This window comes from Seriola aureovittata, chromosome 24 (genome assembly GCF_021018895.1).
Source record: "Seriola aureovittata isolate HTS-2021-v1 ecotype China chromosome 24, ASM2101889v1, whole genome shotgun sequence".
In the NCBI taxonomy this organism is placed as follows: domain Eukaryota; kingdom Metazoa; phylum Chordata; class Actinopteri; order Carangiformes; family Carangidae; genus Seriola; species Seriola aureovittata.
The window spans coordinates 11,118,542-11,128,582 of record NC_079387.1 but is presented as its reverse complement, the minus strand read 5'-3'; the positions used below and the strand labels follow the sequence as shown (position 1 = coordinate 11,128,582).

General features: G+C 43.7%; 3 protein-coding genes across 5 annotated transcripts in view; 2 read left to right on the top strand and 1 right to left on the bottom strand.

Moving 5' to 3' along the window:
* Positions 1-921: 921 nt before the first annotated feature.
* lipt1 (lipoyltransferase 1) lies at positions 922-7,389 on the bottom strand. Of its 3 annotated transcripts, none has more exons than XM_056370756.1 (4): positions 7,324-7,389; positions 2,178-2,784; positions 1,453-1,674; positions 922-1,358 (listed from the first exon to the last, which is right to left on the bottom strand). In XM_056370756.1, exons 2-4 carry the CDS (start codon positions 2,710-2,712, stop codon positions 946-948), a joined length of 1,170 nt encoding a protein of 389 aa, XP_056226731.1. In that variant the 5' UTR covers positions 2,713-2,784; positions 7,324-7,389; the 3' UTR covers positions 922-945. The 3 variants fall into 3 exon arrangements, with proteins under 3 accessions (XP_056226731.1, XP_056226729.1, XP_056226730.1); XM_056370754.1 differs by lacking the exon at positions 7,324-7,389 and adding an exon at positions 3,664-3,738; XM_056370755.1 differs by lacking the exon at positions 7,324-7,389 and adding an exon at positions 3,608-3,681.
* Positions 6,178-7,327, top strand: LOC130165474 (basic salivary proline-rich protein 1-like; the record flags this gene model as incomplete). Its single annotated transcript, XM_056370790.1, has 3 exons — positions 6,178-6,319; positions 6,418-7,107; positions 7,201-7,327. Coding segments are annotated over 2 exons (774 nt in total), but the record flags the coding sequence as incomplete, so codon positions are not given.
* The window catches only part of LOC130165433 (transcriptional-regulating factor 1-like), a 5,405-nt gene continuing 2,688 nt past the window's right edge, over positions 7,325-10,041 (top strand). The window contains exons 1-7 of the mRNA XM_056370720.1: positions 7,325-7,977; positions 8,207-8,250; positions 8,505-8,607; positions 8,808-9,162; positions 9,539-9,593; positions 9,685-9,824; positions 9,916-10,019. Of these exons, the coding sequence (XP_056226695.1) occupies positions 7,414-7,977; positions 8,207-8,250; positions 8,505-8,607; positions 8,808-9,162; positions 9,539-9,593; positions 9,685-9,824; positions 9,916-10,019 (1,365 nt within the window). The 5' untranslated portion in view covers positions 7,325-7,413. The remainder of the gene's footprint in view (positions 7,978-8,206; positions 8,251-8,504; positions 8,608-8,807; positions 9,163-9,538; positions 9,594-9,684; positions 9,825-9,915; positions 10,020-10,041) is intronic.

Genomic DNA, 10,041 nt, shown 5'->3' with positions numbered 1-10,041 from the left:
ATTGCGCATGCGCCCTGCGACTTGAGCTGTCTGAGGTTGAGTCTCGTTTTTAACCGGCAAATGTATTTATTCATTTTATTTTATTCATTTATTTAATTTTACTTAACAGCTTCAGGGATGTCGTTGTACTTTTATTTTGAAAGGGCAGAGGTTTACGGACAGATTTGGAAACTTTCAGAATTTTCCACGTTTTTCCACTTAAATAAGAAAATATCTGGCAGCAATTGAAAGAAAAAGGAATCAGTTTTTGTGATTTTGACCAAACGTCCTATTAATTAATGCAAAATGTCTTTAATAATAAACCCCCCTCTTGTTTTATAACTGTACATTTGCTTGGATTTTACGTTCTTAACTTTGCAAGTGAAGAGAGATGAAATGCACATATACTGTAGATTATGCATCAGACAACAGACTGATCAAGACGCAGCAGGTTCATACTGTCCTACATCTGCATGAAAAAAAACATAACCAGCATAAACACTTTAAATCCAAAGTATATATGCTGCAAATGTATTCATGTTTTTATTATCAGCTTTTTATTATTCAGCTTTTTTGTTTTATATCAAAATTAACTTGTAGATTACTTGTGGAACCAGAAACAATGAGCCATAGCTATTTTTTTTTTTACAAGCATTATTGATGTAAACAGAAACAATGATAAATTAGATTTTCATGTTATTTAGAGTTGTCAGAGGGTCAATCAGTTTGGGAGTGAGAGCAGCTTCTGATTTTACTTGGTCTGTTGTTGTTTACATCTGGACCCTTTAGATTCACCATCAGACTTTTTGAATGACGTTGACTTTCATACTGTAGCTGTAATGAACACAGCAGCCTCTCGAGGGCGCTAGCAGCACTGCAAATGGATCAGATTTCTGTTGATCAACAAACGGTCGACTCCACACAAACACCCGACAGCTCGTGTTGTTTCCGTCCATCCATTTTATTTCAGCCCATCACAGACAGCACGGCGTCACACAGGTTGTGCAGTCTGCTCTGCAGCTCGCTGCTCTCGGATCGCAGCAGCGCAGCAACAGCCGCAGATGCTGCATACGGACAGAACCTTTCACCGACCAGCGTGTTCACCAGCTCACCGCTCAGCCGCAGAGGAAGCCAGTCTGCAGGAACGTCCAGCTCACAGCTCTCGATCAGCCCGTTCTTTACCTCCATATGCAGCTGAGCTGAGCTGCGAGCAGACGATCGCCCATCCGTCAGGTCCAGGAGGGTCTGGACGCTGAATTTAGGCGTCTTACCGAACGTCCAGTCCCAGCTGCGCAGCTCTGTCGCCATCCTGCTGAGGCCAGGAAACGTACACTCGTCAGTGGGGTTAACGAGCGTCAACGCAGAGCTGAGGCCGAACTCTGAGGGTCAGAGTGGAAAGAGAAGTAGAACAGAGTATAAACAGACGGTTGAGGCCAGGACGCAGACCAGTAGAACAGTAGTAAAACTGAGTACCTGCGTTGTACTGATGCACCAGTCCGTCGAAAAGCTCCTCCCACCGCAGCGTGGGGGCGTGGTCTAGCAGGTTGGCGACAGGTGAGGGAACGCTGGGTGTGGCGTTGCTATGGATACCAGGGCAGGAAGGGCTGAGGACGGCTGAGAGGGCGGAGCGGTCAGCAGAGTGAAGCAGGGTGCAGTGATGGTAGGACGACTTCCTGCTCAGTCTGGACGCAGTGCCTGTAAACAACAACAACATAAACAACAACAACATAAACAACAGCAGAGTTGTTGGTATAAATCTCACCTTCTGCGTCTCTGACTGACTCTGGACTGATTTAAAATATATCAGATTTTGTTTATTTGTTTATCACAGCTTCAATGAGGTCCTTTCTTTTTTCTTGCACATAACTTTGTCTAAACTACTAACTGTATTCACTTCAAACAATATCATAACATTCCTAGATATTTAAAAGTAATAAAGTAAGACAGGATGTTACTATCAGGATTTTACCCTGGACATTTCTATTAAAACAATGGCAAGATTTTGACCAATTAGAGCTCACACTACCAATTATTTTAATTATTAGTATGCACATAATTTTTCTCAGTTAAATCTTTTCTTGCCCTCTCATCTCATGTCTTTATTTTGTTACTTCATGTTTATAATGCATATCTGTCGGGGGCTTGTATTTGACTGCAGCAGCCTCTTGTCTCATTGGACGGTACCATCCCTCCCCTACCTGAGATCTTGTAGTGTCCATTGAGTAAAATGTCAAATCTGTCTGTGGCCTGAACGTCCAGTCCCGGTCGAACCCGCCTCAGAGCGTCAGTGACGACCTTCAGGTTCCTCTGCCGGTCGTACGCCTTCTTGGAGGTGAAGAAGGTCAGGTTGAGGTTTCCGAGGTCGTGGAAGACCGTCCCGCCGCCGCTCCGCCTGCGGGCCAGAGAGATCCCTGCCTTCCTCATGGCCGACAGGTTGCACTCAGTCCAGGGGTTCTGGTGGCGTCCAATGACCACAGCCGGCCGATTCCTCCACAGCAGCATGATGCTGTGCTGCTGCAGGTCCACATTGGCGTCAATCCAGTCCTCCAGAGCCAGGTTCTGGTACACATCGGTGGACTGGGATTGTAGGATCAGCCCTGCACTGCTGCTGTTAGAGTCCATGAACAAGCTGCTGCTACTGGAACTGGTCCTGGATGACTGGTTTCCAGTTTGACACCTGCAAACACCCGACCAGCCTCTTAAAAGAGACAACGTCCTTCTGGTGTGCATCATGATGTTCAAAGATGAAACAGCTTCAGGTAAACCATCTTTAAAAGTGTCTTCACTTCCTCATGTTGGAAGTATCTAGAAGGAGAAAATAGAAAACTCAGTCCCGTGTCAGCCCCGATCCTCCGTATCATTCACATCTAATAATAATAATAAACATGATTCTATAACCTTTAACAGTTGATTAAAAATACCTTACATATTTGTAATGATATCTATAGAAAATTTGAAAATAAATCATAAAAATGTTGTCTTTGATTTTGTTTATTGTGTGTTTTCTCTCTTTTTTGGCAAATTCATTAGACTCAAATACAAATTTAGGGAGGTTAGAACTGTAGAAAAAGGTTAGAACTGTAAAAAAAAAAAGAAAAAGAACAAAACACTTAATGGACAGTGAAAAGGCAACAGATGAACTGATAAACAAAAGATCCACTAGACCAAACATCTGCCATCACCGTATTATCGTATTTGTATTATTAACACCATACCAATATTTCTTTTTTTTTTTTAAATATCATGGTTATTATCAATACCAGTTTATCGCGACAACCCCTTTCTCCATTAATATTTTAATTATCATTTTTGAATTATTCATTTTTTTCATCAAACATCGATATTTTTTTTTAAAAGCCATAATACTCACAAATATTTAGTTAACAATGAAATATGACAAAGCAAATGCTGTCACTGAGAGGATTATTTTATTTTGACCATAAACTACAAAATGTACAGCGCGTGACGTCCTTCTTTAAAAGTCCTACAGTTAGTTGACTTTACCAAAACCGACTGTTTCCTAGCTTTAGCTTTAGCTTTAGCTTCGCCGTGACTCCGCTTTTCACTCACTGAAAAAACAAACTCAAACTTTAATTCATCTCATTCAAACGAACAGCCGTTAACAAACCGTTTGACAGATAAGGCTGAAATAAAGCCGAGGACGGTCGGTCGGTCGGTACTGACCTGGACCGGCGAGTGAACGGACCGGCGACGAAGAGACGGACAACAAACATCTTCCGCTCCTCACCTTCAAAATAAAAGCAACGGCGTCGTTACAAACCACGGCGGGACGAACGACAGTTACTTCGAAATTCTACATCTGATGATTCACCTGCACATTGTGTTACATAATGTTGTATTTTTAGGAGAAACAAATATTACAAAAAGCAGATTAAATATAATATATTAGAAATAAAATGTACAATGTAAAATACAGATGATTTATGTTTTTCCGGTTTGTTTGTGTGTAACTTGACTATTGGCTTCAACCTTGGTCCTACACCGTTAAGACGCCGTGCTGTTCTGACCTACCACACAAGGGTTCCGACACCACACAACCAAAAAATCTAAAATTAATTTACGATTGAGCAGCAATAAGTTAATTATTAACTGAATTTGTTTGGGTAGAAAACTTTCAGTTTTTTTTTTTTACTATCATAAAATTATAAAAACATGTATCAAAACACTAAATAAATGTGACTGGTCTTTAATGAACATTAAAGGAGCACTTTAGTCAAGCTTTATTAATCTCTAATTTTACAGATCTCAATATTGATTCCTAATTGTAATTTTTGAATTTATAAATTTTCAGTCTATGAACGTTTTTTAAAAATAGTTTTATGGAATTTTTATTTGATTATGTGACTATAAAAACACAGATTTTGACTGGTATGATCAACATTATAATGGAATACTACAATAAAACTTAATTTATTTACTTGGTTGTTTTTTTTTTATTATTTACTAATTTTTAGATGTTAATTGTGTTACATCTTCAGCTTGTTTGTTTGAGCTCTTCTCTCTCTTCGGCCTCTAAACTCGTCATCTTGAGGAAGAAGTAGAGACGACCAGAGAGAGGAAGAACATGTGACCACATCCTGACAAAACACACGCAGACACACATCAACACCCACACACACACACACACACACACACACACACACACACACACACAGAGTCAGAGTCAGAGTCAGTGTCAGTGTCAGTCGCAGTCGGTGATGATTCAGGTGAGAAGTTATTTTATTTAGATTGAATTTCAAACTAAATGTTGATGTTAGATCACTGTTGTTACTCTGGTTGCTTTTATTATTTACTGTCTTTTAACTTTTATTTACCATATACAATACTATATATATACATAATCTTTATCTAATCTATTATTTATTATACTTATTTAAACAATGATGATGATACAGACATGTTAAAGAGGAAATAAATGTGACCACTGTTTTATATGAGATTTAAAACAGGAATTTTTTCACCTTTAAAAATCGGCAAAAGCCGGGGCAGTTTTCACCTGCTAGTTAAATATTTCTTAACGACAGAATAGAGCACAAACAAATACAGAGAACATTTAATCAATTTGTGTTCATTTTCATGTGAAATCCAATTCTAAAACTTGAAGGTGTCCCTTTAAGAGAAGTACAGCTTTAATCGTCTCTGGGCGTGAATTCTAAGAAGTGTCCCGTTATCACACATTCACACTTAGTCATACAGACACATACAGCTGCTGTGTGGTCTACATGTAGTCAGTCATAAGCCGGAGACCATCTTGTGATGGACTCATAGCGGCCGCGACCGCCATCAACATGCTGACGCTCATACCCACGAGTACTATGTCATTACAGTACTCGGTAGTCTCGGGTCGGACCACATCCATCTGTGAACTTTACCTTCATTTTGATCTAAACTACAGACCTGAAGATGTTTGTGAATGCATCTCGCAGGTTGTGACGCTATCACAGTGACAAATTCCTGTCCACAGACAGAGAGACATATAAACACCTGCCGAAGGGCTCAAAACCGCCTCTGTGGTAGTTGCCGCTACACCAGGTGAAAATAACATCCATCCAGCTGGTAAACTTTAGTATGTTCATTTCAAAGAAAAAAAGAGAGTAAAACTCAAACAGACCCTGGAAACTGAGGAAAGATTTTCTAGGTTGAAAATCTCCTGTCCGTTAGACTTAGAGAATTTGGATTTACAGACAGGACTGACTGAAGTCCTGTTGGAGACAGGCTCAGGTCAGATGATCAGAAGTCACATTCAGCTCTGTGCTGTAACACTGAAGCACATTTATTTCACACTTATTTCAGCACCTACATCTTTACGCTTGATTTACAAGGACGTCCATTCTGGCCAAGAAAGAAAAAATTTGTAAAAGTCAAATGTTAGGAATGACTCAAATAAAAGTAAAAAAATATATAATATTTTAAGTTAAACTTTCTCAAAATCAAAACTTGTTTTAAAATGTCTAAAAGTTTGTGGTGTCTCTGTGTGCTGTCCTGCAGATCATCAGATTCACATGAAGACACCATCCAGATAACAAACAACCTGCTGCACACACACACACACACACACACACACACACACACACACACACACACACACACACTCACACACACGCACACACAATCATGCACATGACCACACTCGCACTCGGTGTTTACAGGTGTGTTTGTGCGTGACAACATGTCTGACTTGTGGGCATTTTCCTCGTCCTCTCCTCCTCCCGTCATCCATCACTCCATTCTGTCCCAGTCACCTCCTTTCATCTCCTCACCTCCTCCCCTCTCCTCCCCCTCATCGTTCAGGAACCATGGAAACCCTCCTCATGCAAAGGTTCTTACTTATTTATTTACTTAGTCAGACACAGACCTGATCTTTCTAAAGAGATGCTTATTTACTTGTTTGCTTTTTTTGCACTTCCTCATCCTCAGGTAACCTCCCCTCATCACCTCCCCCATCCTCAGGTAACCTCCCCTCATCATCTCCCCCATCCTCAGGTAACATCCCCTCATCATCTCCCCCATCCTCAGGTAACCTCCCCTCATCATCTCCCCCATCCTCAGGTAACCTCCCCTCATCATCTCCCCCATCCTCAGGTAACCTCCCCTCATCACCTCCCCCATCCTCAGGTAACCTCCCCTCATCACCTCCCCCATCCTCAGGTAACCTCCCCTCATCACCTCCCCCATCCTCAGGTAACCTCCCCTCATCATCTCCCCCATCCTCAGGTAACATCCCCTCATCATCTCCCCCATCCTCAGGTAACCTCCCCTCACCTTGTACCCCAGCATCATGTTACCTCCCCTCACCTCAGTTATCCCCAGATAACCTCCCCTCACCACCTCCCCCATTCCCAAGTTACCTCCCCTCACTTCGTACCCCAGTCCCAGGCAACCCCCTCTTACCCCCTTCATCAGGCCCATGTAACCACGTCTCACCACGTCCCTTATTCCCAGGTAACCTCCCCTCACTTTGTATCCCAGCCCCAGATAACCTCCCCTCACATCCACCCCCCACCGCAGCACCACCTCTCCTGCCAAAACCTCGACCCAGGTTTAGATAATCCAAACTGGAACAAATCTGCCTCCGAAGTTCTCAACAGCTTCAGTTACTCCTGCCAGGTAAGATGTCCTATATCCTGCTCCATCAAAAACCAGAACTGCCACTGATTCTGATCACGGCATTATAATCCTTCTATCTCTGATCTGAAACAGAACCAGGCCACAGCACACCTAGATCTCCAGAACCAGACCCAGAACCAGAACCAGTTCTGCACTGGTGTGACTCACCACGGGCACGAATTGGGACACACACACAGACTGCCTTATAATACTCACCCACACCTTGCCAGTGGCGTGTATGGACAGGGTGACACACCTGGTCCAGGTCAGGACACCTGGGCGCCTCTGGAGCCCACTCTGTCCCAGATGCAGTGCTCTCCACTGGGGTCTTTGTCTGGAGGAACGGCCCTGGGAAGGTGGAGCTCCATGGATTTCAGCTCATCATCTACTGAAGACTTCTCCAACACCCAGTTTTTCCCTGACAGTTACCATGACAGTATTGCCCCACAGTCCTTTTGTAGTCCCACTACCCCTGGTCCAAGTCCTCATTACCCACACACCCCAACCATCTCCAGCCCTGGTCCTCAAATGCATCCCAGGAACGAGATGTTGGGTTTTCACACACAAACATCCGCACAGCTGAACAGCTGCTGTCTCCAAGAGTCGGACAGCTTCCCTCTGAGCTCTGAACCCAGTCAGCACCACCCACATCAGTCGAGCCGACGCCTCCTACCGAGCCAAACTGAGCCGATCCAGGACCAGACGGGTGTCTTCAACAGCGCCGGTGACTTAGAGACCGGTTTCTCTCCACAGGGAGGAGGCCAGAACGTCAGCAGCGCTGCCCAGTCCCCAAGCCTCCCTGCTGGGCCGATCTGGAGAGAGGAGTGTGGAGGAGGAGGAAGAGGAGATGGTCAACCAGACTGGACCTGGGTGTGTTTGATATACAACAACTAATATCTTAGCAGTTTTAATCCTATAATCATGTTCATTTGAAAATAAGTGAGGAAATAAGTGTGTGGGTAAATAAGTAAATAAATCAGCAAGTAAATAAGTATGTAAATAAAATAAAAAATAATAAAATGTAATAGTATGGAAGTGATTATATTCTTCCACCAGTATTGGCCTCAAATTTATTTAAATCTTCTCTGTTCATTTCCAGATGAAAAGGCCACAACCTGAAAACATGAAGGTTGTAGACTGCAGGTAACCTGGATGAAGTGACGATGATGATGATGATGATGATGATGATGATGATGATGTGTGGTGGTGTTGACATTCACCTCTCAGTGTTTTATATTCTTACCAGTTTTAGCTTTACTTTGGCCTGTTCCGATTTTCTAACTATTTAACTTCCCAGATTAACAAAACTTGTATCTAATGTACTCTATTCCTCTGTGTGTGTGTGTGTGTGTGTGTGTGTGTGTGTGTGTGTGTGTGTGTGTGTGTGTGTGTTGCAGGCTGCTGTGTACAGTGTGCAAGCGAGACTTTAGGAGTCTGCCAGCGTTGAACGGTCACATGCGCTCCCACAGCGGCTTCAGATCAGCTACATTGGGGAAAAAGGTTTGCAATAGAACAGAAAACATGTATTTGTGGATTTGTGACTTACATTTATTCCCAGAGACTAAACGGAGAAACAACATGTCAACAAACTAAGTCTCAACCCTCAAATCTTATGGTTTACCTTCATGAGACCAGCTAGTCCACAGGTGAAAGACGAGTCCCCAGACTGACGGCATATTACTTCTATTCCCTTTCTCCAGGGCGAGGACTCCTCTCCACCTGCCCAACCCTCAGTCTCCATGGTGATGCCGGTCTCCGTGCCCATCCAGTCCAGAGGTGCGTCTAAGGCGTGTAGGAGCGCACAGAGGAGATGCAATCCCCTCTCTCCGGCCACCGGAGGCGCCGTGCTCTACCGCAGCCTGATGCACCTGGACGCAGCGGCTGCTGGTGGCAGAGAAGCAGTTACCGGTGGTGATGGAGTGGTTGATGGTGGCAGAGGTCACTACACCCCTCCGCCCATGCTGTGCCCCCTCAGGGTGGGGGCGGGGCTGTACTGCTCCCTCACCACCAGGAGGCAGCAGAGAGTGCGAACTGTACAGCTTCACGACACACACAGTGAGTCGAAACATCATTTACACATTCACAGGTTCAGTCAGCGACACCTAGAGGCTGCACGGCTCATTACAAACACTAATGATTCTCAGTCTGACCAGTGATGGAGCTAAATTCATTCACTTTGTCCAGAAGGTGGCGCTAGATAAGATCGTATGCGTCAGCCAGTTGTTAACAAAAATGATCAGTACACCAACGACAAATGTCACTGAGGACATTTGGAGACAGAGAAAATTTACACCTAAAATTATCGATAATTATTCCAGTTAAACAATTTAGCTTTCATACTTAATGTTTTGGATTTCCTGTAAAAACAAAAACATAGGGAGAGAAAACAGAATAATACGAGACGTTAAAGTTTTATATCTCTGATTGGCAGATGGACTCAGTGACCTTGTTGCCATGGATACACTAACAACAGGAGTCAATAAGCCGTACGTGAAATATACCTCTTAACAAATCCTACAAATTTTTGCAGTGACGTCACAATGTGATCACCTGATAACCTTGAGCTGTCAATCACAGGCGGATCAATGTAGGGCGGGGCTTCCAGGCTGAAATCCCGTCCCTACACAACCATAAACGCGCCCACTCCAACTCCCAGGATGCACTGCTGGTGTGGACGCCATGGGACGAGCTGGAGAAACCTGTGAATCAACAGAGAGGTAGACGCACACACAGAAGTCCTGTTCGTTATCGTTACAATAATCATGATTACCGCTCAGTTATTATTTGATTGACACATTGTTTGTCCAGTCGAGGCTCTGTTGATGATGGTTCGATCCAGTGTGGTGCCAGGGGGCGGGGCCAGCCCAGAGCACGCCCTCCACGCCCTATCAGAGTGCAGAGGAGACTTCCTGGTAAAATCTCATTGGCTGATTG

Excerpts from the sequence above, each read along its gene's own strand:
- lipt1 (XM_056370756.1), bottom strand. The coding sequence starts at position 2,712 with ATGATGCACACCAGAAGGACGTTGTCTCTTTTAAGAGGCTGGTCGGGT. Across the intron at positions 1,675-2,177 it reads TGGACACTACAAGATCTCAG|GCACTGCGTCCAGACTGAGC; the intron begins GTAGGGGAGGGA and ends TGTTGTTTACAG. Across the intron at positions 1,359-1,452 it reads GGTGCATCAGTACAACGCAG|AGTTCGGCCTCAGCTCTGCG; the intron begins GTACTCAGTTTT and ends TCTGACCCTCAG.